The sequence below is a fragment of the Penicillium oxalicum genome, chromosome V (genome assembly GCF_001723175.1).
Source record: "Penicillium oxalicum strain HP7-1 chromosome V, whole genome shotgun sequence".
Lineage (NCBI taxonomy): Eukaryota > Fungi > Ascomycota > Eurotiomycetes > Eurotiales > Aspergillaceae > Penicillium > Penicillium oxalicum.
Window position 1 is genome coordinate 1,409,988 of NC_064654.1, and position 25,677 is coordinate 1,435,664.

General features: G+C 51.9%; 8 protein-coding genes across 8 annotated transcripts; 4 read left to right on the forward strand and 4 right to left on the reverse strand.

Annotated features, from left to right (window-relative positions):
- Positions 1–1,670: 1,670 nt before the first annotated feature.
- Positions 1,671–2,451, forward strand: POX_e06573 (Cell wall protein TIR3; the record flags this gene model as incomplete). The annotated part of the gene is made up of 3 exons (XM_050115391.1): positions 1,671–1,754; positions 1,855–1,984; positions 2,072–2,451. 3 exons carry the CDS (start codon positions 1,671–1,673, stop codon positions 2,449–2,451), a joined length of 594 nt encoding a protein of 197 aa, XP_049967851.1.
- Positions 2,452–2,710: 259 nt separating this feature from the next.
- Positions 2,711–3,580, reverse strand: POX_e06574 (uncharacterized protein; the record flags this gene model as incomplete). Its single annotated transcript, XM_050115392.1, has 3 exons — positions 2,711–2,788; positions 2,907–3,329; positions 3,443–3,580. 3 exons carry the CDS (start codon positions 3,578–3,580, stop codon positions 2,711–2,713), a joined length of 639 nt encoding a protein of 212 aa, XP_049967852.1.
- A 393-nt stretch (positions 3,581–3,973) lies between these two features.
- On the forward strand, positions 3,974–5,591 carry POX_e06575 (uncharacterized protein; the record flags this gene model as incomplete). The annotated part of the gene is made up of 5 exons (XM_050115393.1): positions 3,974–4,564; positions 4,638–4,683; positions 4,741–5,207; positions 5,271–5,379; positions 5,449–5,591. The coding sequence occupies 5 exons, from the start codon at positions 3,974–3,976 to the stop codon at positions 5,589–5,591; spliced, it is 1,356 nt and encodes a 451-aa protein (XP_049967853.1).
- Positions 5,592–6,515: 924 nt separating this feature from the next.
- On the reverse strand, positions 6,516–8,315 carry POX_e06576 (uncharacterized protein; the record flags this gene model as incomplete). The annotated part of the gene is made up of 5 exons (XM_050115394.1): positions 6,516–7,411; positions 7,460–7,536; positions 7,613–7,823; positions 7,879–8,178; positions 8,240–8,315. 5 exons carry the CDS (start codon positions 8,313–8,315, stop codon positions 6,516–6,518), a joined length of 1,560 nt encoding a protein of 519 aa, XP_049967854.1.
- Positions 8,316–10,051: 1,736 nt separating this feature from the next.
- Positions 10,052–13,074, forward strand: POX_e06577 (uncharacterized protein; the record flags this gene model as incomplete). The annotated part of the gene is made up of 3 exons (XM_050115395.1): positions 10,052–10,128; positions 10,210–10,562; positions 10,640–13,074. 3 exons carry the CDS (start codon positions 10,052–10,054, stop codon positions 13,072–13,074), a joined length of 2,865 nt encoding a protein of 954 aa, XP_049967855.1.
- Positions 13,075–14,225: 1,151 nt separating this feature from the next.
- POX_e06578 (uncharacterized protein) lies at positions 14,226–16,779 on the reverse strand (the record flags this gene model as incomplete). The annotated part of the gene is made up of 7 exons (XM_050115396.1): positions 14,226–14,480; positions 14,741–14,946; positions 15,142–15,372; positions 15,488–15,832; positions 16,033–16,250; positions 16,403–16,503; positions 16,645–16,779. 7 exons carry the CDS (start codon positions 16,777–16,779, stop codon positions 14,226–14,228), a joined length of 1,491 nt encoding a protein of 496 aa, XP_049967856.1.
- Positions 16,780–18,801: 2,022 nt separating this feature from the next.
- Positions 18,802–22,184, reverse strand: POX_e06579 (Sarcoplasmic/endoplasmic reticulum calcium ATPase 1; the record flags this gene model as incomplete). Its single annotated transcript, XM_050115397.1, has 5 exons — positions 18,802–18,907; positions 18,982–19,304; positions 19,439–21,757; positions 21,832–21,989; positions 22,067–22,184. 5 exons carry the CDS (start codon positions 22,182–22,184, stop codon positions 18,802–18,804), a joined length of 3,024 nt encoding a protein of 1,007 aa, XP_049967857.1.
- Positions 22,185–22,978: 794 nt separating this feature from the next.
- Positions 22,979–23,191, forward strand: POX_e06580 (uncharacterized protein; the record flags this gene model as incomplete). Its single annotated transcript, XM_050115398.1, has 1 exon — positions 22,979–23,191. The coding sequence occupies one exon, from the start codon at positions 22,979–22,981 to the stop codon at positions 23,189–23,191; it is 213 nt and encodes a 70-aa protein (XP_049967858.1).
- Positions 23,192–25,677: the final 2,486 nt, after the last annotated feature.

Here is a 25,677-nt window from a genome sequence, read left to right on the forward strand (position 1 = left end):
CTGTGAATCGAGTGGGCCGATCGCCCGTACAGTGCATCGCCCTCTTTGGAAATACCCACACCTGGGGAAGAGGTCCCAACCCATCGAGTGGTGATGATGGAGACTTCCAGCTGGGTGAGAAGCACCTATGATTGGGTGACAAACTCAATGGAACTCGATACACACCCGTATGCGGTATGTTTGGGGCCCCAATCTGACCCTGCTCCTGGGCGGTGTTCATACGAGCCGCAGCGGCCGATCACAACTAAAGCGACGGCCGGGCCTTGAATCTCGAGGAAAATCTTACGACAATAAGCAATTACATTTGCATGGCGGGTTTATTGTTCCTCCTCCACTCTTATTGATTCCAATTTGCAGATGCAAGTTGCCGGGAATTTCCACTCAGGGGAGAGGCGCATAGAGCAGAGACTAGAGGGTATAGACTCGCATGAACACCTCAACGAATCCAGGAACACAGCAAATCTCAGTTCATGTCTCAGCCTAGCTCGACTAGCTCCCCCACTACCTGCAAGCAGGACCCACCACGCACGAGCAACAAAGATCTCAATTTCCTGACCATGGACCTCTCTGGAAGGCAACGAAAGTCCCGTCTGTGATCCTTCCAGGCGTCGCTTCGCTCAACAAGGTAGCCAAGACCACTATCATTCTCATTCACAGGATCGACGCGGCTGATCTCGAGAGGGACTGGATTCCGCGCTTCCGACCGAGCCTCTACACTCCGAGCTGTGAGCTGGCATCGCTCATCAATCTGTCCTTTTCTGCTGGAGGTTGGCCATCTGTGCCGTTTCCGACTTTTAATTCTTTTACTGGATTTTGGTCGCAAGAGGAGAGACGGATTTTGCCATTGATCCGAACCCCCTCCATCAAAGATTACGGTTTGTGGTTTGTGAAATGAGATTCCAGATCTTGCGACTCGACGATGCACCAGCAAGGCAACAACAGCCTCGAGTCACAGAGTCAAAGGACATGCGAGCTCATGCAGAGCCAAGTGTAGGACCGAGCGTCGCGTAGTGACCAATCGCACAGGTTCAACGAATCATCCAGTGATGGGGGAAACACATTGAAGAATCTCCTCTGGCCGTGAGCAAGACAATGCTCAATTTTTCGCACCTGAATAATCGGAGAGCCCATAGTCTGGACGGCGTTTCATCTTTCTGCAATTTAGCGTCTCTGGAGCAGGGAAACCAACGAACGGCGAGACGGTGGAGACCTTGAGGAGAGATGCAGGATGTCAGTAAAGCCACAACCATAGCCTCCTTCGAGCCACAACCCCCGGTAATGATACGGGGCTATCCCCAAAGGGAGACGAACACCCGGCGTAGAGATGTCAAAAACATCGGTTCCAAGTTTCAATAGTGCCGAAAGGCGTTCCTCAGTAATTCAATCCTCAGCAGACAATCGGCAGCGGCGATAACCCAATGGGTCGATGTATCCAGTGGAGGCATCGACTCTGCAAGTGCCCCCCCCTCAGGCTGGGGCCTGGACCCTCTGGCGTCCAGTGCCCGCTCCAGTACGCTCGAAATGGGTCGGAGCTTCTTTTAAAAAGGGCAGGGGCGACCATGCCTGCTTAGTTTGATGAGTTTATTAATCTCAAGGCTTCCTATCTCTACCTCTCTTCATCCATTCACTCACACACACCTCTTCACGAAGTCCTAGCCTTCCAAGACACAATGAAGTTCACTCAGTTCACTCTTGCCGCCGCTCTGCTGGCTACTGTCTCTGCCCAGGGTCTGGACTCCCTGCCTGATTGCTCCGTAAGGATATCCTCACACACACTCTCTCTTTCTCTCATGGGAACAATCCCCTCCCTGTGCAGACCACATAGTCCCGGGAACTGACCACCGAGCAACTCAGAAATCCTGCGCCAACAATGCTATCCCTGCCAGCTGTGGCCTCGACATCAAGTGCATCTGTGGTGACAAGTCCTTCCTGAGCAACATTTCCTGCTGTGTTGCGGATAAGTGCTCCCAGGCCGACCAGGAGAGTAAGCAACCCCATTCTCCTCCAATCTCGATAACTTGTTTGATGGACTTCAACGGCTAACTTGTTCTTTTTACCCCCACCTGGTTAGCCACCCTCAAGGTTGCCAAGGGTATCTGCGCTGCTGGCGGCGTGACCGACCTCCCTAGCGCCATCTCCTGCGCCTCCTCTGGAGCTTCTGCCACCGCGACTGGCACCTCCACCGGTACTATGACTGGCATGTCCACCATGACCATGACCGGCACCGCCATGTCTTCCACTGCTTCGGACATGAGCTCCGCTGCTTCCTCCGCCTCCTCGGTCGCCTCGTCTGTGTCCTCGGCCGCTTCTTCTGCCGCTTCGGCCGCCTCCTCCGCTGCCTCCTCCGCCGCTGCGAGCGCCACCGGCAACGCTGCCATCCTCGGCCAGACCCGTGATAGCTCTCTGATTGCTGCTGCCGGTGCCGCCGCTGCTTTCGCCATGCTTGTTTAATTAAATGTACTCTTTTGACTCGGACGAGCATCATCGCCGAGTGGTGGGAAATTTGACACTGGGGTGCTTTGGCTTGGGTGATTTGATTCTTCTTTTAACTCGGATTGCTTTATATCCATGTAATCTTTTCAATGTCCACCAAAACGGCGGGTTTATTAATCATTGGGTCGAATTGCAAACATGCTATGCACGCCAATTGTCCAGTCAAGGCTTCTTTTTCAGACAAAGAGGTCGAGAATTCGCTGCGCCGAATATTCGCCTAGCGAGTCTCCTCGCGCGCGTCCTCCAGCATCTTAGACAGTCGCTGCTGACGTTCCTCGCGGCAAGTGAAAAATACCTGTAACCATTGAATTAGTCTTTTTGCCCCTTTGTGAAAAGTCATCAAAGTATGCTAGTGTACCCATAGCACTTCTTGCTCGAAAGTCCAGAAAAGAAAAGAAAAGAGAAAGACATACCCAGAACCAAACCATCATCTCCATGAAAGCAAAGGTAAAGACCACTCGACTCTTCAACTGCGCCAAGCCCGTAGGTGCCGTCTTCGCAGCATACGAGGCCACCATGTAACTCCCACGAGCCTGATAGATATAAAACGACAGAGCGCCGTACAGCGCAAAGCGCACGGCGGAGACCGCCACCCAAATGTTCCAGTACATGGTCAAAGACTTGGTGATGTATTCGGGCAGTCTGGCCAAGGCCTGCAGATCCTCCGCGGGGAGGTTGGAGTTTCGCAGCGGTCGGATGTAGGGCAGGGCATCGTTCAAGGCGTCGTGGAAGGGGAGGCTTGTGAGGAGGACGATGTCGACGGCAGCGGCGACGAAGAGGAGAACGGAGCAGATCACGTAGGGTGAGGAGGTGGGTGTGGTAGGGGCAGGGAAGTCCTAGATTGGATTGAATTGGGGAAGTGTTAGTTGAGTTGCATGCAGGACAGGGTCTGGGGTCTGGATAATGGGAATGGGAATGGTGATGGTGATGAGGTGATCAGTGTTCCCACAATTTGGAGGGCCTCGCCCATCATGAATACAATATCAGAGTCGGTGATGACGGCCGGGTTCTTCAAAAGATAGCCGGCAATGACAACTGTGAACACGGCATGGGCCTGAATGAGAGTTTTGGACGAGAGCAGCGGCATGATTGTGGCTGCTTGCGAGAGTGGTTCGACGAAGAGAAGGTGTTGATGAGAAAGAAACAGTTATTGGTTTACTTTTATTTTATTTTTTCCCTCCCTGCCTCAGTCAAGGCGAGAATTTGAGCTTGCCCGGAGGATCCGCCGAGTGTCCGCTCGAGGGGGAAGAGACCATGTGGGGAAAGGAATTGGAGCTTTCCACCGCGGGAGGTACTCTCTGCTGCTCGGATTTGAAAAACATCCCACCACCATCTCCCCATAACATGCTGTCTGTGCCGCTGAGCCGACCGGTCTCAACCTGCTTCTGAAACGATCGCTCTATTGCAGCTTCAGTGCAAGGGAAGCTCGCTTATCGAACACGTCTCTACAGATTCCGTTGTCGATCCCAGAAACGCTACGATGGCGGTCCCAATCTTCAACACCGAGCGCCATGTGAAATACTATCTCCGCTGCCTCAAGACTTTCCTGCCCTCGGCCTACACATCCAGCGACTCCAATCGCATGCTTCTCGCTTACCTGACGCTGGGTGGACTGGACGTACTCGGTGTTCTTCACAGCAAAACTACCCTCGAGGAACGGCAAGGATACATCGACTGGCTCTACCACTGCCAAGTACCTTCAGGCGGCTTCCGTGGATTCCCAGGCACTAATTTCGGTGACGAGCGACGAACATCCGACAATGGAGCGTGGGACCCGGCCAATATTCCCGCAACATTCTTTGCGCTTGTCAATCTGCTCATGCTGGGCGACGATCTCGCACGCGTCAAGCGCAAAGAGTGCCTGGAATGGCTGCCAAGCTTACAACGTGAAGATGGGAGCTTTGGCGAGACGATTGGGCCCGGTGGGACAATTGAAGGAAACCGTGATCTACGCTACTGTTGCTGTGCTTCAGGGATACGCTACATCTTACGGGGCCCATACGGGAAGGGCGTGGACGACGTGCCGGACATTGACGTCTCGGGACTGATTACATTCATTGAGCGGTGTCAGGTATTTTATTCTTTCTCGTTGCATTATTCTTCCGGTTCTTCGGATATTGACTGATCAATTCCGGATTGGGCAGAACTACGACGGCGGAATGGGCGAGTCACCCTTTCGCGAATCCCATAGTTCGTCTTTTCCTCCTCCTCTTTATTGCGGGAGACTTTTTTGACCAGTCGGTTTAGGTGGCCATACATATTGTGCAGTTGGATCTCTGCACTTTCTGCATCAGGGAAGAGGTAAAATCCCGTCTTCCCCGCTGCTGTCTCCGGGTTCGAGAAGTTTTGAGTCTTTGGTTGGCTGGCTGGCATCGCGACAGACGGATAGGTTGCTTGGCGAGTGCGACAAGGATGAAGAGGAAGACGAGGACGGAGAGGAAGACGAAGACGAAGAGCAGGAGGACCAGACGACAGATGGACAGCGGATAGGAGATTCAGGGGCGGAAGTGCAGACTCGCGATCGAGAAGCGCGGCTCGTCACCGAAGATGAATCAGGGAATGGGCCAGCGCCAGGTTCAATAAAGGACACGATCGGCGCTTTGCCGTTTTTGGCCCCAGAGGCAAATGAAGGGATATCGTGGGCGGGATTCAATGGCCGATGCAATAAATTGGCAGATACATGCTACTCGTTTTGGAACGGGGCAGCATTGATGGTATGTCTGTGATTGATGGATAGGTGATGTTTGTTGTTGGGAGGGCTTACCACGTATATGTAGATGCTGGATCGTTACTCTGTCATTGATGACGTGCGGAACCGAAAATACCTTTTAGGAAAGACCCAGCACCTGGTTGGAGGCTTTGGAAAGGGTGTTGGAGACTCGCCTGGTAAGTCGATAACCTTTCCTTTCGTATCTCTTGGGGTAATTCGATTGCGGCTGATCTAACAAACCACAGATCTCCTGCACTCATATTTCGGCCTGGTCTCCCTAGCATTTCAGGGTGAAGAGGGTCTCGCTCGGGTTGAACCTGCCCTTGTTGCGACCGATCGGACAGTGGCGCACTTGGAATCATTGCCATGGTGGTCATCAGACCGATAGAGTTGAGATCTCTGAGATCTGCCCCGGGGGCAAACAATGTAAACTTACGTCATGGATGTGGAATGCTATTCATCAGTACCCGTGCACGTGGCAGGCTTGAATGCTCAATGATCGAATCGTAACGAAGCAGGATCATTTTCGTATTTGGCGCAATTGACTCGGACCTGATTTCACGATCGCTACCACTGTTTAGATCTGCCAGATCGGAGAAAAAAGGAAAAGAAACGGTCGGGTGACATCGGTGGATGGGATCGGTCGAAGTCCGGCAGAAAGGGTCTCTGAACTTGCGGGAACAAGAAGTCTTAGCTGTCTGCGATTGTGGGTACTCGAAAGCTTGTTGGAAGACAACTCACATCTACATCGGGAAATACCCTGCTATCCATGTCTGTGTCTTAGTCACTAAATCCATCAAGAACGATAAATCACCGGCGGAGGATTTAAACAGACAATATCAATGAAACGAAAACTTGAGTGGGCTCCCATTTGTGGAGGAATGGAAGCCATAAAGCTTATTTAATGGTCAATTTTGGGAGGTAATCTTTGTCGAGATCGAGATCGTACTAATTCAATCTGTGAAGGAAATCTTGGAGATCTCCTCACTTCGAGGGATATAATCCACGAGAAATGGCTAATTTGAAACCAGCCTGCCCAAATGAAGATATGGCTTTCTTCACTCATCTTCTGACATGAAAAGGAAGTATCCGGATCCCTCTGCTCAGGGCGATGATTAGTTCCGCCGATGTCCGAAAATGGAGGCCGCCGCATAATAGTCGTTGCTCCCTCTAGCTGCTGTCTTTGTAGCGAGCACAGCGACTACAATTACACTTTTGAATTTTTCACTCGTCGTAATATAATCCGCGCACCCAATGTTCTTTTGTAATAACTGTTTATTTTTTTTAGCACAAGGCGGAGTTTCACTCCAATTCAAGGCCCAGGAAAGAAAGGCCACATCGCCTGGGCCTCCTTTGTAGATCTCTCTCCAGCCACCTTCTCAATATACAGAGCCAGAAGCTCGTCATTCTGCCTTCTCTTTTCATCAATATCCACTTGCGGCGCAATCCACCCTTCCGCATCAGTATCGAGGCACTCTTCAGCAAGCATTCGAACCTCATGCCAAGCTTGGTACTCAGCGAATTGTCGCTCATGTTCATCCCGTTCTGCTTGACTGAACGAATAAGGGCACTCTCCTGAGAAACCAAGGCTTGTCCAATTTTCCCATATCTCTATCAAGCATGCACGCAGCGGAACGATACCCACTTCAGAGACTTCTCCGCATCGGGTAAACAGCTCTCGGAACACACGGGGCACGCTCATGGCATCATGTGCTGCCCTGTCTTCAAGGTATGTTGATACCTCGTACGCCTTGGCCAGTTTTACCTGGGACCATTCACGCAGAGCAATCAGTTGACTCTCTTCGTCAAGCTTGTCAAAATCTTCCGGTAGCTGGGGTTGGAATATCCCCCTCGTGTAGTCGTAGTTGCGCGGAGGTTGTAAAAATATCGGCCACCGGGCCTGGGGAAAGGCGGGAAGTACCGTCGTGGACTGGAAATCAATGAGTGAGACTATCTGGGAACATTGGTTTGGGTTGACGAAGATATTTCCCATGTGAAGATCAGTGTGCCACAAAGTGGGCTGACAAGCTTTCTGCAATACGTCGTTCGAGTTCATGATCTTCATGACGGTCCTGGTGACTTCCAGAAGCTGACTCTGTTGCTCGGGTGTCCCTCGGTAGTACTTTAATTGCCTTCGCTGGTCTTTTATTGAAATCAGACACAGTTCTCGCTCTGCAATCGATATCCCCAGGTCTGAAACCGAATTCCCTGGGTAATGGTCAGCACGTGAAGTATCAGAGGGGATGGGTGACATACAAGGCCCTTGGTTACGTTCCGGTGTCATATCTGGATTGTAAGCTCGATCGCAAGAAGGTCCAATACAGAAAGAAAGACTGGAATGGATCAATATCTCTATCCAGGGGTAAGTTTGGCCTGCTTAAATCTGTGCGAAGGTGCAGTTCTCCGTACACGGGGAACTTGATGGTTGCCAACTGAGCCTCAAGCTGGGTCAGATTCTTGATCAGCCGCAATTTCTCAAATTCTGTCATTGTGCCCCAAACTTGGAACAAAGGCACCCCGGGAGCTTTCTCCATAACAATATATTCAGCAGCAACAGGGTTTGAGCTATCGGATGACCAAGCAAAGACACGAGGCACCAGAATAGAAGTGTGTTTCTTGACTAGATTGTGAACGGTTTTAGTGGACCGAGTCGAACGAGACTGGGCATCACGTACCATATTCTAAAACAGCCACTTCACCAGCCGTTGTCAATGATGGCGGGCCAGCCATGCGACACGGTATTTTGGCGATCACTTCCGTTCCATTCGCCCTTTTCATCCGGAAAGCTTTGCTGAACCCCCCTTCCATTTTCTCAATCGCCGTCACGCGACTGGGATCTTCTCCCGCCAAGGCAGCCGTGCTGCAGAGCGCGTCCAAGTCGAACCGCACATATCGGCGACGAAACTGATTTTCTTCATCGACGAGGAAATGTCCGTTGGTGTAAGCGAATAGCTCCCTCCGCGCCACCGGCTTACCTGCTTCAATCTTCAGTGACTATCTTGTCAACAAACAAAGCTCCTATCCTGCAAGTAGTACCTCGACACGTGATCGATAGCGGTGCCCCTAGCTGACCCTGGCACGATTGTGAGAATGTGCGCATGAGAGAGAGCATTTTGCATAGCTAGTTCAGAACGTCCAGGTTCTGCTGCCGGTTTGCAGGAAGTAAGGATATGCCCGTGATGACGATCACTCCGGCGAGGCTCTTCTCTATCAAATCAGGCGGTATGCCACGGCCTCATGGCTATTGCGCATCCACTGTGGGACCAATGGCTCTATTTTGAGAGAGGTTGGCCAGGGCCACTGTAACAGAATGGGTAATGGCCAGAAAGGACAGGATATGATGGTGGTATAGTATCGTCCCGTCTACATGTAGTACTACAGTGCCGCCTTTCTGCCTTCGGCCACAGCGTGAGCGTTTGGCTGCAGAATCGGGGGCAGTACAACTACGAATCAAACCCTTGAAGCGGGCGGTCAAGCAGCGGCTCATCGTCTCAAATGCTCGGGTGGAAAGGGGGTCGTGTCTGGCGTTCAATTTGACAGGTTCCGATAGTCTTTGGGGGGTCATTATGTATTTGGTGGGAGAATCTCATCGGTGAGATCCAAATGTGGAGTAGATCCATTGACCATTACAGTAGTATGTTATTGTCTGGTGGATATGGATGTCACGGGCTTTCCGGAAGGCTGCCTGGGGACTGGGGGCAACATGAGAAGGAAATTGTTCACCGTGAGCATCCATCGTGTTCTGCCATAGTTCAAATCTCTAGTCCTGGACCAGCACCGGTTCGATAGTGAAAACCAAACAAGACCGATTCAGCACTTGCTGCATGCAGACGCATCACGCGAGGATTGAGGACAAGTCAGACTGCATAATCAACCTTCACCCGATCGTAGATACTCGATACTACTCAGTAGTCAAGAGTGATACTAGTCAATGCTATTGACTAGAACATGCCTCCATGGAAGTACCAGCATGGACCGAGGGGCCCGAGAGGAAAACAAATGAGGCAAGCCTGTCACGAATGCCCAGCCTTCCAAGTCGGACCTCCACCCCCTGAACGAGGAAGATCAACCCAGTCCAGGACTTCCAAGTCTCCAAACTGGCCAATCTTGAAGCTCTCAGTCCGTTCTCAATCAAACAGTCTGGTCACTTTACGTGTCCTGCAAAGAATATATGTAAAACAAAAAAGAATAGAGAGAAGAACCTGCATCACAGCAGTTGGAACAACCGTTCCAGGTCAAGCCCCAAACTCCACCAAGTCCACGTTGGCACGTTCCCGTTGACGTCGGCAGGGCAAAGAAAGGCGGACGTAAACTCCAGAAAAGTTGAGTGGACTCCGACCCTGGAGAAAGCACCTTTCCACTCCCCCCCATGTTTCTCTCTCGAATCATCCACACCCTCGTCATATCCCCCTACCAAGTCAAGAGCGACTCATTCCGTGAGAATCTCGGAGCGTGAATGTCCTTCTCGAGGCCGCGGTCTCCCAAACACTCTCTTTGTCATTCGCCCTCAAATCAAACATTCCAGAGCTGCCCTCGCCCGCTTGTCCGACACTTCCGCCCGGAACTTGTTTCCCCGACAATCTTCCCCGTGTCTGTTTGAATGGCAACACCATCACGAAGCCGCCCCTGTCGCCCCATTTCGCGTCCCGATCACCTGCAGAGATCTCCGTGACCGACCGGCCGTCTCGGAGATCGGTCATAACTCATGCCGCCCAGGACCAGAGCGGGAGCGCAGAGCCAGAAACAAAAGGAAAAGGTACGTGGGAAGAGGCTCGCGCATCACCGCTGTGAACCACCAGATGAATAATCCGCCCCCCTGATCGGGGGCTACCGGTGACCTCATGCATAATGGCTGACAAGGAGACTGGCCGGCGAGGCCCAATCTCGATCATACAGCTTGCCAACTCTTACAATGAACTCTTCGAGTAAGCTTCCCTTCCACATTCCCTCCAAATGGGCATAACCATAGACGTAGCGCCATGTGTTGACATCCACGTCTGCGGCAGGGAATTCTCATCCAAGGACTTGCGGAGTGTGGGGAACTACACGCTGGGGAGATTGATCGGCAAAGGCTCGTTTGGAAAGGTCTACCTTGCGTCGCATAAACTCACCAATGGCTCCAAGGTAAGCACCGGGGCGGGCTTCACGACTGATAGACATCCCAATGGCCCGAGCAACCAAGAAGAACCGGTCAACTCACGATCGAAACAGGTAGTGCTCAAGTCCTCGAGCAAGGAGGATACCAACCTCGCGCGAGAGATTCACCACCACCGTCAATTTTTGCATCCGCACATCGCGCGCCTTTACGAGGTCATCGTCACGGAGAATCTGGTCTGGCTGGTACTGGAATATTGTGCGGGTATGTCAACGGGATTTGCGTGAGGTCGCCCGATCACGATGACCATCAACTGACCTGGCAAATATCACACTCTCTAGGGGACGAACTGTATAACTACCTCCTACACCATGGGCCGCTCCCGGTTGACAAAGTGAAACGAATTTTCACTCAGCTGGTCGGCGCCGTGGCCTACGTCCACAGTAAATCGTGCGTGCACCGGGATCTCAAACTGGAAAACATTCTGCTCGATAAGCACGAGAACGTCAAGTTGTGCGATTTTGGGTTTACTCGGGAGTATGACGGAAAGGCCAGCTATCTCCAGACCTTTTGCGGGACCATCTGCTACAGCGCACCGGAGATGCTCAAGGGGGAGAAATACGCCGGGGAGAAGGTCGACGTCTGGAGTCTGGGCATCATTCTATATGCACTTCTGGCCGGCGAGCTCCCGTACGATGACGACGATGATCAGGTGACCAAAAAGCGAATTCTATCCGAAGAGCCCCAGTACAACGACAAGTTCCCGGATGACGCCAAGGCGTTGATCAACTTGCTCCTCTCCAAGCGACCCCTGATTCGACCGGGTCTCAATGACATCCTCGCCCATCCCTTCCTCGCCGAGCATGCCCCGGAGCAGCTTGCCATCCTGAAAATCCCTCGACCATCGCCGTTTACAACGCCGCTGGAGAAGACGACCCTACAGCGGATGAAGAGCGCGGGAGTGAATATCGACGAGGTGATTGAAAATGTGCTGGCCCAGCGCTGTGACCCCCTGGCTGGGTGGTGGGCTCTGTTGATCGAGAAAGAGCAGCGTAAGGAACTGAAACGTGAGCGGCGGCGCCGAGAACGGGAGGCAGAAGCCAAGAACCTCCGTCGGCTCAGTGCAGCGAGCAGTCGCTTGGAGAAGCTCTCGTCGGCCCTCGTCGAAGTGGATGAGGAGGGACATGCGCAGACGGGGTCGCTGCACGACCGGGGACGGCGTGACAGGCGAAGCCTGCCATCCCAGCTGGCGGTGCCGGAGCTTCCCGCGCTGCCCGAGCCATTGCCGGCCCCTTCACCCGACTTGGAGATCCCTCCCACGCCAGTGGAGAAAGACGCCGCAGCCGCTGACAGTCGCTCAATCACATCGGCCTCGACATCGGTTCGTCGTCGGCCGATTCCTCCCCCAAAGGACAAGAGAAGGTCGCGCCCCAGCGTGCTGCATGTCAGTGCATCCCAGCCGGAGCTGACGCAGCACCATGGGATCTTTCGTCGCCGGCCCTCGCGCCGTCACCATCCCATCCTCAGCCAACTGGCCTCCCTCAAACACTGGTTCATCGAATCCGCCAAGCGAGCCAAGTCTCCCAGTGCCAAATCTGGCAGCTCGCGCAAGTTCCTTTCGGAAAAGTTCAGTCCCGCCAAGAGCCAAGATTCAGGTAAAAAGGCTCCGGCGCCATCCATGCCAGCAGATCTCTCTGCAGACGTAGCCACCCCGACCCAAACGAAACGCTTCTCCAATGCCAGCAGTCTGGCGCCCAGCAGTGCCTCCTACCACCAGAATCGCCACTCCTACCCGCGCCAATCTCGGTCACTCAATACTGGTCATTCGAACCATCGCAACTCTCTCTCGCCATCTCCGATCACGCCGCGAGGCTCATATCGACGGTCATCAGCTGGACTGCGTGGCCGCAAATCTACCTCTTCTTCGGTTTCTTCAATTCGCAGTATTCATCACGCGCGTGCGCACTCAAAAGCCTCGTCCATCTCCTCCAATAGCATCGATACTGTGGCTACGCCGACCACCCGTCTGTCCAAATCTCCCCACTCCTCTATCAAGGTACTGCCAACCACGCCGGGCTCTTCTGCGCGTTTTCCAAGCAACATCCGTCTGGTGCGTGGGCCCAGTGGACCGCAGCGGGAAATGCCTGATCATCTGAGTGAGATGCCGGTCCCTTTCAATGAATCCGCACCCGGCCCGATCTTATATTCGCCATCTTCCAATCTCGTTTTTGCTCGCCGAAAGCGGTCCGCGTTCAAGGGGCCTATGCTTCATACGTCAAATCTGGTGACCTCGGGAAATTCGATCCACTCTCCGATGCCCGGACAGGCGGCAGAAAGCAGCGAGGCGATGCCTGTCGTCAGTCGTTCCACTCACCGCCCCGCGGCTCGCAAGAGTCAGATTATCGAAGAGGAGGAGGACGACGAGGGCTTTGAAGATGACGTCGAGGAGGTGGACGAGTTTGACGAGCTGGAGGAGGAAGACACACGGACTGCGTGTACCAATGACGACGAAACCCCTCGAGTATCGGTTGCTTTACCGCATGACGCCGGATCCCCAGTCTCTGATGGCAGACCAGCACTAGAGCCCGCCCCAGAGTTGGTCGCCAGCCCTGACAGGCCTTTGCGGTCGTCTTCTCTGCGTTCTCCATCGAGCGAGACGGCCGCGGCTCTCGCAGAAGTCACTGCCGAACCCGTCACGCACGCAAGCGACGCCAACACTGACTGCAGTACTAGAGAAGATGACGGGGTCACTGCCAAACCGGTCGAGACGAAATGATTCGAGATCTTACGACCAAAGCCACTCGTCTGATCGCCCAAATTTACCTTTCCTCCCCTTCCCCTCTCTCCCTTCTTTTCCTGGGGCTTTTCTATTTCCTTTTATATGTTTTGGCCGTTTCTCCCCCTGCTGTCTTTTGATGATGCCTCTTCGATACCGTTTTTCTGTTCCCTTAGACGATAGAGGTTGCTTCTGTAACATTTTTTTCAGTTTCTCTGCATCATCGTTTTCGATTCCCTATATACCCCTGTTATGTTTCTTGCGATCTCATGCAGCTTCTGGGCATGTGTTTGTTATTCTTAGTCCCAACGCCACGCATGTATTTGACATTCTTCCTTGCAGTGTCCGGCTTCGGCCCGAACTACGATGCTCCTGGCCTCGTCTCCCACCCTCCCCTTTGTTTCTGTTCTTTCCCCCCCCTTTTGTCTTTGATTCTGCCAGTTTTCACTCTGTGAGAACTTTTGCTCCTTTCAGGCGCTTCAATACCCTTCAACATCTGTACTTTACACGTTTCCTTCTCCTGTGGATCATTCTGCGGTTGGTATAAGGATCGCAGCAAAAATCACCAAGTAATCTTATTTTCTCTGCCTGCTCTAAAGACGTCTTTGGCTCTCTATCTCGTTAACGACAAACCTGAATAAGTAAATCTATTCTCGTCCCCGACGCCAAACCTAGGCCTCTACTCCAGTAATTCCCGCCTTGGGAAGATAGACCCGATCATGGTATAGATATAAGGTTACCTAGTTGTGGGGAGTGCATGTCCAAAGCGCATAAGGTTCCATGGATCCGTCCACAATGAGCATTTAGGTGACGACCTTTAGCCCGATGTTCCGAAATAATAAGCGAGCGACTATGACACCCCGGGCGATTCTATCGACTACAAAGATCATTCGGTCATTGACCTTAGCCACTATACAAACTAAGAAAACCAACATGGCTTCCATGTCTGTCTCGTAGTAATGAGCACTGACCAATGTTAGGTATATTATCTCTGAAATTCTTCGACAGACCTATATTCGGGCCCTTACTGGCCCGTAGCCTTACCTAGGTAGATAGCCCGTACCCATTAGAAAGACACATGAGGTAATCTACCTATGTACTACCTATAATTGTACGTATATGTCGCATCAAATCCCCCCTCAATATGGATGTTACAACGAGCTCCGCTCCACATGAGTCGAGCCAATTTCCTTCGTGCTCCACTTCTCTTGACCACCTGCACTGTCCATCTTGCCCTTCTCACCAGTTCCATGATCGCCCTCAGCCGGTGCCATATCATGAGATTCTTCGTCCTTGGCATTTGGATTCTCGAGACCCAGTTGACTTTGTCCAACCTTGTCCACGGTCGATGTGTACGCAGGAACAAAGTTGACGCTAACGGCGTATGTCCACGCAACAACCATGAACTATATCATGGGTTACAAAAAAGGGCATCATTAGTATTCGGTTGACCATACTTCAAATTCACAGCAATTGAGTGAGACTGTTGGAGAAATTTCTGGGACTGATTCCGGTATTTGTCCAGGTTTCTGGGAGAGAGAGAGGGGGAAGGATTGGAGGGCGAGCGGTTTCCATGGAAATTCATACATGGAGGAATTGATGGAGGAATTGATGAAGGATGAGGGAGAAGAGGAGGAGAAGGAGGGAAGGGCGATAGAAAACTAACCATTGTAGGAACAATAAATGCAAAGCCCGTGTCATTTCGCATATCGGCGACATGGCCCAGAATGGGCGGGACGACTGCACCACCGCAGACGCCGCCGACGATGAAGCCCGAGCCACGCTTGTAGTGGCGGCCCAGACCGCGGATTCCCAGTGCGACGATCGTGGGAAAACAGACGGATTCAAAGAAGAGGACCAGATAGAGCATTGCTGTGGGTAGAAGAGGAGGAGGGAGTTAGCGTTGATGTGAGAATTGGAATTGGGCATTGAGGGACATGATCGTCTTCTTGACCTAAGGCTGTCTCTCTCTTTTCATTTCTAGACCCCTTTTGAGAGAGAACAATAGTTCTGTGAGGAGAGGAAAAAGCAAGGAAAAGGAAATAAAAAAAATAATCATAGACCTACCAATGCCCGTCTGATTCCTCTGCGTCACAGAAGCAGCCAAGAAAGCCACACAGCACGAAAGGTAAACGCCAAAGACCCATCGGGCCTTGACAAACTTCATGATTCCCGAGCCCAGGAATCGGCCCACGGCAAAGGCACCCTGCGCACCAGCCAGAAGTTTGGCCCCCTTGGCACCGTCAGTTCCAGGCCAGGTATCTTCGGCATAGTTGATGAAGTAGCCCGCGATGGCAACTATATTTGTGCAGAGAAGAGATCTATGGTTAGCTGGATATTCTCACTAGAGCAAATCTCTTCCTAGGACGGGTATCCCATAAGGTTCATCTTGATCGAGAAAGATGGAACATACCCTGTGCACCAGTATACGTGAACTGCGCCAGGGCCGCATGAAACAGTTTATATTGTTTCCAAAACGGCTTGTCCTGCTCATCGACATGAGTGGCCGCCACTTGAAATGCCATGTCCTCGTCCGTGACTTCGGGAATGTTCGAAACAAAGAAGACGGCTGCGAGACAGAAGACGAAGATTCCGATTGCCAAATAGACCCATTGCACGCGCTGAAGGGCTGTGACAGTATCGTCCGTTTCGGTAAAGAAGACGTAGGAGCCCAGGACGGGGCCGACGACAGTGCCGATGGCGTTGAAGGACTGAGCAAAGTTGATTCGAATTTCTGCGTAGCGGGGGGGACCGCAGACTATGGTTGGGCAAGAAAAAGAGATGCATCAGTAAAATTGTCTTTCCTTGACTCAGAGCACCTAGTGTTGTAAGGAATAGATATTTGGCGCTGCTCTCGATATGGATGACCTCTTCTCCGTCTCATCCACGCAGGTATACACGCCAAAGGGTATGGTAATGCATGGAGGCGGGCATTTGAGGTCGAGCTCAATGACTTACCAGTCAAGTATGGGTTTGCCGCCGTCTCCAATGAACCAAGTCCCGATCCAATGACAAACGTGGCCCCGCAAAATCCACCGAAGGATTGATTTAGACCGGCCGGCCACATGCACAGCGCACCGATACCATATAAGGTGAGACCGAAAATGAAGACTGTCTTGTATCCATAGTGGCGAAGGATCCAGTTGGCATAGCCCAGAGAGGCTAGTGGATATGCCCTGCATTGATAGAAGAACTTGGTTAGCTCATCTGGGAGGTTTGATCGCTCAATGACTTATCAAAAAGTATCTCCGGCCTCAAAATTCTTGGTCGTTCTCCCTCGAGACACCACCTTGTGAGTGCTCGGGGTAGGTGCATGAGCAGTACATACCCAAAGTACGCTGCTTGAAGACCCGCCGATCGCGTGCGATCAATATGTAATGTGTTCTGGAAATGTTTGTTCAACGTGTCCAGAAGCCCGTATGCAAAGCCCTGTTCAAAGTTTGTGAGTAAACTATACATTGACCTGATGACGGAGATATGATTCGAGCGCGGCTGAACCACACAGTTGCCATGTGTGAGTCCATTACGGAACGAAAGAAAGATTTCATGAAGCGAACGCATGGGACATACCCAGAGAAAGAACAGGATGGTGACGAGACTGAGGGGCCAGAGACTCTGGCGCAAGGTCAGTGTCGAGGCGGACGTGGTTTTGCGATTGTCGATGCGCAAACCAGAGCGGTTTTTGAAGGCTTCTTTGAGACCCATGATGGTGATCAAGTAATGAATGTATGGAAGCCGAGATGCCTAGTCCTATGGTCTGTAGATGATGGATACCGCTGCCATTCAATTACCAGAAAGAACAAGGGCGCCAGTCAGGGAAACGGAAAGGGTTTTCTGTCAAGAGAAACAAATTAATGTTAAGTATGCTCAGGTCGACGATATTCAAAGATAAGCCGATGTATATGGGTAGTTGAAATGGATGAAGATGGAACTCTTCATTATTCGTCTATGAAAAATCCGGCTCAGGTCTGGGACCATGAGGCTGGAATCTCGAGTGAATTATAAAAGAATCGACCTCCACACGCCGAGGACGTATGGGAATGGCAAGAGTCACCAACGATATTTCCCATGTCCGTCCAGTCTGCAAGTAAATACCCGCTTGTTGGCGAAAACTTAAGGTAGGATTGGGACTTGGATCTCTGCATCACGTCAGAACCACCCAAAAGCCGGACCGACCCCATCGCGTACTCCACGCAGCCTCTTTTTCCTGGCTGAGTGACCAGACTTCAACTTTGCCTGGCCCACTGCTATGCCCGTTTGGTAGATCATCCAAACAATTGCCGCTTTCTCTCCCACTCTTTTTCTGCGTGGTCGGGTCGGTCTTCTCCGCATCTCCAACGTGATCGGGGTTGGACGCCTCCACTTGATGCACAAATCCGGGGTACACTCACGGGCCAAGCGCGGAGAGACTTTTGTCGATCCCTGCTTGGTCGTACCCTTGAGGACAGGTGCGCAATAGATCGGTCATGGCAGAAGATACGGTAGTAATAACACTGAATGAATCTCCCCCACAAAGAATGGGTTTTCCAGGCTCAGAGCTCTTCCTCGAGAATGTTCACTCATCGGCCGCCCGTGAAGACTCGGCGAAGTCCCTCAAGCCGCCTGTTCACGAGAACACTTCCCCCAAAATCCAATGGCGCCAATATATAGACGCCATCTGATCTCCGAGGAACAAAGGAAGGGAAATGCGACCGGAGAATCCAAATTTGCGGGGAAGAAAAGTAGCGAAGAGATACAGCGCAGCTCATGATCCAAGGCCGATGCGGGACGACAGAGTGGGAATCAACCCGCACAGTGTAAGATGCCAACGTGCTACTGCAGAGCCGACCAGGCTACGACTGGGTAAGAGTGGAATCGCATGTCCGATGATTGGATGTTTGCCCCCAGATCTTGGTGGGCAGTCTTGGATGGGGAAAGGGGGGATCAAGGGGGCGGCTGCCAAGTCTGGGTGTGTCGTCCAAGGTTGCAGGGCACTGGTGCGAATGGATAATATCAGAACAGAGTTGGGTCGTAGCCTTCGGGTATTTGATTCGGATATTTGACCACCCGGGTTGTGGCCCCGGTACAGAGGCTGTCTGATTGCCGAAAAGTCAGGGTGGTTGCAAAGATCGAAGGTTGGCACTCGACTGCATCTGTGTATTTGTTCCATGCGATTGACTGGATGCGGAGAGAGGGACAGGGAGATGGGTAGAAGAATTAATAAGAGCGGTTCGAGCCATCCTTTTCCAAAGGACAGGCTACTGCTTAGGATGAATCCGAGTCTGAAAGGAACGGCGATACGGAAGCGAAGGTTGTGGTCTACCTGAGCAAGCCCAGACTGGGGTGATCATGTGCTATCGACAGCAAAGTACGACCCATAACTCATACCATACACAGACGGTAGACTGAATCAACGGCTTCTCAACTGTCCATCGTGAAAAAAAAACCCTCAGTAGGTTCGTTTCAGAGGTGCTCAAGGGCATGGTCAACGTGTCATTCTTAGGTAGTAGTAAGAGTCATCTATAAAAAGACATCCGTACTCCGAGGGCCACCGGGTGATCAAAAAGACATCATCCTCGCTGGGGGGAGAAGGGGGAAAAACATTCACAGATCTAGATCAGCATCTAGCAGTCGCTCTATTCAGAATTGAAAATTGATTCCGAGTCTCCCGTGGCCCCTCAATGTCCATCTCTAGTATGCAAAAGATGACCGTTCGGTCCATGAGGATGCCTCGAGGAACTCTCCTTTTTACGCAGTCTTGGGCTTGCCAATGCTACCATTCGAGGCATGCAGAGACGTGACCTTGGTATTGTACAATTGGCGTTCGATGAACTTGAGACCTTCGTCGATGACACTAGACGCGGAGGCTCGGGTTAGCGTTCAAGAGCTCAGAAGCATGGTCCCATGAAAGGAGGAAGAGAAACTCACATGACGGGAGCACTGATCACGAGAACCGCCTTCCATTCAGTCCAGTTTAAAGGCAGAATGGCAAACAGCGTCTGCAAGAAGGGAATGTAGAGAATGGCAAAGTGGAGGATCATCGACAGGGTGATGGCGTAGACCAGCATCGGGTTGTTGTGCAAGAAGAACGTGAACAGCGATTCGCTGGAGGACAGGGCGTTCATAGCGTTGAACATCTCAATGACAACCAGGATAGACAACGAGACAGTCGACGCGGACTTGGCCATGTCGTTGCTGAACATCTCACAGCCAATCTCGGGGAAGAGCGAGGAGCATTGATGGAAGTGAGACTGTAAAAAATCGATCGAGTTAGCGTGATTGGTTTTCCTTTTCCCCCTTTTTCCCCCCTCTTCTTTTGGCTTCTTCGCCTACCGAGCAGCACCTCCGGGGTGCAGCACTCCTGCCATAATAGCCAGAAACTTACCAGATTATAATACGAGATCTGAGGTCCCTCCGGGTTGTACATGAACCACCACACGTAGCCAAAAACGGTGGCGGCACCAACGTAAGTACCAATGACCATGTAACGGAACAGCAACCAGCCGCCCACGAGAGGCTCATCGCGACGACGGGGAGGACGCTTCATCACGTCATGGTCGGCAGGGTTGAACGAGAGGGCAGTGGCGGGAAGACCGTCCGTGACCAGGTTGACCCACAAAAGTTGCACGGGAACCAAAGCCTCGGGCATCCCAAGAGCGGCAGTGAGGAAGATGGAGACCACTTCACCAATGTTCGACGAGATCAAGTACCGGATGAACTGCTGGGTGTTGCTATAGATCGAGCGACCCTCTTCCACGGCGACGGTGATGGTGGCAAAGTTATCATCCGCCAAAACCATGTCGGCGGCCAGCTTGGCAACGTCGGTACCTGTACCCATGGCGACACCAATGTCAGACTTCTTGAGAGCGGGGGCGTCATTGACGCCATCACCAGTCATGGCGACAACGTGGTTCAAGGATTGAAGGAGATCAACCAGCTGCGACTTGTGACTAGGTTCCGTGCGCGAGAAGAGAGATGCAGTCTGGACAGCCTTCATCTTCTCGGACTCACTCAGGCTATCGAATTCGCGGCCAGTGAAACTCTTGCCAGTCAGGTCTTCATTGGGTCCAAAGATGCCAATCTGGCGACATATGGCCTCGGCGGTGTTGCGGTTATCGCCAGTGATAACGATGACACGAATACCAGCCTGGTGACATTTCTGGATAGAAGCAGCAACCTCAGGACGAGGAGGATCCAGCATACCAACCAATCCAATGAGAGTCATGTTCTGCTCGAGCTTGGCATAGTCCTCCGTGGTGGATGCGGTCTTCAGCAATTCGTTTCCAGAAACATTGTCCACACTGGCGAGGGCCATGACCCGCAGACCGCGGTTACCGTACTCGACAATCTCTTCGGAGATCAGCTTCGCGTGACTCGCGGTCATAGACACACGAGAACCTTCCGAGCCCTGCAGAATGTGGGAACAGCGCTCCAGGATCGATTCGGGCGCACCCTTGACCAGCAGCTTTTGATCGTGACCTTGACCCACGAGAACGGACATACTCTTGCGGTCGCGTGAGAATTCGTAGGTAGCCTGAAGAGCACAGCGGGATTCGTAATATGCAGAGGCGGCATGGAGACGCTCGGAAGCTGGCTTGCTGAAGATCTTCTGGTTCAGCGCCGAATCAGGAGTACCGATCTTTTCAACCAGGCAGCGCAAAGCAGCCTCCGTGGGTTCACCCATGTTAGAGAATGCACCAGATTTCGCATCACAAGCCAGGGTAGCCGCATTGCAGAGCGCCGAGACTTCTGCGATTCGAGCGACAGTAGACGAAGAAGCAGCGATGTTTTCGACGACCTTGCCATTGCGAGTCAACTTGCCCTCGGGTGCGAAAGTGGTGCCCTCGACTTCAATTTCCTCCAATCCGGTGCCCAGACTGTTGACGTACACAATCTTCTCCACGCTCATCTGGTTGGTGGTCAGGGTTCCGGTCTTGTCGGAGCAGATGACACTGCAGCTACCCAGAGTTTCCACCGAGGGCAAAGAGCGGACCACGGCATTCTTCTGGGCCATCTTTCGAGTTCCCAGAGCCAAGCAGGTAGTGATGACAACGGCGAGACCTTCAGGAATGGCAGCAACACCGAGCGAAACGGCAATCTTGAGGTAGTAGATGGCACCCTTGGTCCAGCTACCGCCGAAGGAAGGGTCGTTGAAGTGCTCAATGTTAATCAGCCACACGAGGACACAAATTACCGTGATGACCTTGGCGAGCATGTCGCCAAAGTCATTCAGCTTCTGCTTCAAGGGGGTAGGCTCGGAAATCTGGTTAGTAATGCTGTCGTGAATATCACCAATGGCAGTAGATCCACCAGTCAACACAACCAACGCTGTAGCATGGCCGGTGACGACAGTAGTGCCGGAGAAAAGCATGTTGATCTGGTCCTGCTTGACAGCCTGACGATCCTTCACAGTCCTGATATCCTTTCCAACACTCTCACTCTCGCCAGTGAGAATGGCCTGGTCCACACGGAAGCTGTTGCTGTGGATGGAGAGCAAGCGACAGTCGGCAGGAATTCGGTCACCAACAGCGACGTGGATCACGTCACCGGGCACCAAATCCTCGGCCTTGACCTTTTGAACCTTTCCATCACGCACAACCTTGGCCTCGTTGGCCGAGTATTCCTGCAGAGCCGCAATTGCTTTCTCGGCACTGCTCTCTTGGGTGACACCGACGACCGCATTGAGGATCAAAATGGTCAGAATCTGTTTGCGAGAGAACCACAGTCAGATCAGAAAGGCTATGTAGGCGGGACATGATGGGAATGAGCGAAACCTACAACAACAGGGTCCACAAAGGCAGTCCAGTCGTCGCCTTCTTCGAAGAGAGCCAGAACGAATGACACAGCTGCCGAGCCAAGTAGTATCAGAACGAGCTGATCCTTGAACTGTTCCAAAATCAATTCCCACATTGGGGTAGGCGGTTCCTCGGCAAGTGCTGCGGAATGACAATTTCTTAGTGGTCGTTCAATAGGGGATGCGATAATAGCGTCTCGAGCCTTAAGTGTCACTTACCATTGGGACCGTGCTTCTTTCTGGACTGAAGCACGGCATCGGCATTGAGACCATCATGTTCTGAAACATGGAAATGCCCCAGCGCTTCCGCTGGGCTATACAGAAATGCATTCTCCATAGCTGCGGTTTCGCGTCCCGCGGGAGGGGATTGCTGTCTCGTTCAGAGACTCGAAAGCTCGGGAGAAATGCGGAGTAGGAAACTGAGGCTGTAGAAAGAAATGATACAAAGGGGAAAAAAGAAAGAAAAGAAGAACCGGACTAATCACGGCACGTAGAAGGTCAGCTGGGAAAAAGCTGCAAACAAGAATCAGCAACGCCGAGAACAAGCGAGGGACAGAACGTGTTGATATAGGCGGGACCTTCTTGTCGGTAATTGATAGGATCCAGCGAGCGGAGACACAACGTGTTCTCATCCAGTGGATTCCATGACTTCCATTTCGTCCCCATCGGCGGAGCTGACTCATCAAGGGGCGGGCCCCGACCGCCATCGCAGGGCTGAGCGCTCGATGAATTCCCCCCCGGAGTGAGTATCGCATTTCGAGAGCCGCCTGGTCAGTGCCCTGATTACACTCACTACACGTTATGCTGGTTGCAAACAGACGCCTCATCTAGGTGCATTTGCCCTCTGATTCTGGTGGTGCAGAATTCGGATCTATGCTGGTAGAATCACCAGATAATGCACCTTCTACCAGAAATCTAGTCGCGGTTTATAGACTGTGATGGCATCGCGCATCAGACACCTTGGTGGTAGAAAAAGTTGCCCATCACCACTGCATTCTGTGGTCTCGTTCGAGGAAATTGACGCAAGCTATGGGCCTCTTCGCTAGGCTGCTTCATTTTTGGACCTATTGCCTGTTACGTGTGGAGCTTGCCTGCACTCTTGGCAGGCAGAGGGGTCTCCGCAGACACCGCATGGGCATCAAGATCCCAGCGCACCTTTACAGAGCTGCAGAGAGCCTTGTTCCTGATAGGGCTGATGGTGGCAGGCTACATTTGCCCAACTCTTGTATCTTTGCAGGTCAGGACTTGGGTCTTTGGTCCAGTGTCCCGACAAGCTCCATCAGCGACCGTGCTGCTCCCAATGCCGGTCTCCCTGTGAGGATTCTGGCCATGGATCCGTGGTAGTGGCCACCACGATTGTTCATTCGAGGCTAGTACACAAAGAGTGTTGCATAAAATGATCTCATTAAGTCGACGATCACGCTTGTATTGTGTGGCGGTGATGATCTTCCGATTCGATGTGTTCCATGGAATTTTAGGTGGGCAGCAGAGCACCCGGGTTTCACTGCTCTCGGGGGCTGAACGGTGAGCAACTGCATTCAGCCTCTGAAACTCGTTCATTCAATCGGTAAAAGCTTTGTTGTCTTTCGCAGACTTGAAATTCATTTCGTTCCTGCCTCGGGCGCCTTCATCCGGGGTCTTGATATACTGAGCAATCGTGACATTTCCAGCTGCCAGCCAGCCTTTCACTTTTGGGAAAACTATTGCGGTCTTCGAATTCAGCCTTGCAGGGCTCCCCATATTAAAGGCCCGAATCTTAGTCTGTGACCGTGCTTTCAAGGCAGACTCAGCATTATTCTGCCCAAAGATTACGAATGAAGAGCAATGCCTTTGCTTTTGTCTAGGGCCTTTCTTTTCTGCTAGTGATGAGAGTCTGGGAACTACCCAAATCTATGACAACCCGTGAAGATGGCCTTGCAGTAGGGACAAGATGGGTGACTTCCTTCTTTCGAGACAGTATGCGCTCACTACCTAGTGTAAATTGGTTTGAGGCACTAGATTGAAGACAGATGGGCCTCACCAGGTGGGGAGACACCTCGTCCTGTCCTTTCGGATCCAGGCTGCGTTGTAGCCATGCCCCCATGTAGACGAAACTGCAGATAAACGATTTCATCGGATCGAGGTGGATCCAAAACTTTGATAGTCTGCTCGCATTTCGTCTGCTATCAGCATGATACATATTGGCCGTTCCAGAACTGTTCCATGCTCTCTAAATTTCCAACCTTATGGATCCAGAAAGGTTGGTTGACTAACGTTCTCGTTCATCGGTGGAGTCAGAGTCAACCGCCCATGGCAGAGTCGGTAGATTGCTGGCGGCACTTTCATCTTTCTGGTTTGGATTCAACAGCGGCAGTCTATTCAAATTAAGTATATATCATTCTGTCCCTGGCAATTCTCATTACATCTTGGCAAGCTCTTCAGTATGATGGACTTGTGGCTCGGAGACAGAACAGCATCTACAGTCAATCGGCAAAGTCCTTGTTGCGATGTAGAAGTCCCCAAGCTGGGTTAGAACTGGTCAGTACCTTGAACAGATCAAGCGTGCGGCTGCAAGTATCGGTAAATACCCATGTTCTGGACGCAGATCAGCGTCCTTGAAGTCCCCAATGCAGTCTGCAATCGTCAACCAGCCTGACTGCGCATGCCTTTTTCTTCTTGCAAGTGCAGTCTGCGTAGTAAGCCAAGTGTCAAATTACGAGTGTTCTTGTTTCATAACTTAGGTTCGATGCTCAACAGCGCCTCTGATGATGGGTTGTGCGATACAAGAAGGATTGTATGCAGTCTGCGGTGTATGCACTACATCATCGGTAGGGTGCCGTGTCAACCCAACCTTACTCGTGCTGGAAGGTTCGATTCCGTCATTGTCTTCTCTAGACCTCCCCCTGCATGGACCCAAGTCGCCCAACGCCTGCCGCCATGCCGCGGTTAGGGTCGTGTCCCAACTCCCACTATCGTGGCGGCGCAAAAAGCGTCTCATCCAATGAGTTGCTGTCAACGAGCCACTAGGAAGATTGCGCTGGTTGCGAACAGGACTCCGACTTGGCTGTTCATATCCTGGCAAATTGTTCATATACGGGCTGGCCAATGGCTAGTACCAGCTCCCGCGAGGCTGACTCGGTAATTTGTTTACGTGCATTGTGTGCCGAGAGGGCTGGCCGGTCGCAGAAAGTAAACATGCATGTGTACATTCCAGGGTCTTTAATTTTTGAACACAAACATACAAACATGCAACGCATATAAAACCTCTACTTTTTTTTTACTCTGTGATGAGATCTTGTAGGTGTCTCAGTAAATATGGAAGTTTTATTATTCTGGGTGTGGACCCCCAGAGTAACAAAGGAAGCCAGGTATTATACACGGCTACACACTGCCCAATCTACAATACACACGACACTTAATTACACTATTTTGAGGCGTGATTGAGGCTGGTTTGATCATTGGGATGGCAAACAGGCTGCATGGCTGTCAGCGGCTTATACCTCATTGCCTACAGGAGTTTGTTCAAGTTTTGTAAAGTGCGGTATTGAATTCTTGGGATATTTTTGACCCGAGTTCCTGAAACATGCGCAGACTTCGATAATAGCATGTGAGCCTATGGGAAGGGTGAGCAGGCGTCAAGTCTTCAGTACCTGGTCACAATGTTGGCCCCTAGGTATTGCGGATACGACTGTCCCGCCTGAGAGCAGCACTGAGGCACAATACAGAGCAGTCACGGACGTGTATTATTTGTTATGGTGGTCAACACCCGTCTCTTCCCCCCAAACTCACTCACCACATCGACTCCATCCACGACTCTCTCCCTCTTTCTTTCCCCCCCCACTTAGTCCTCA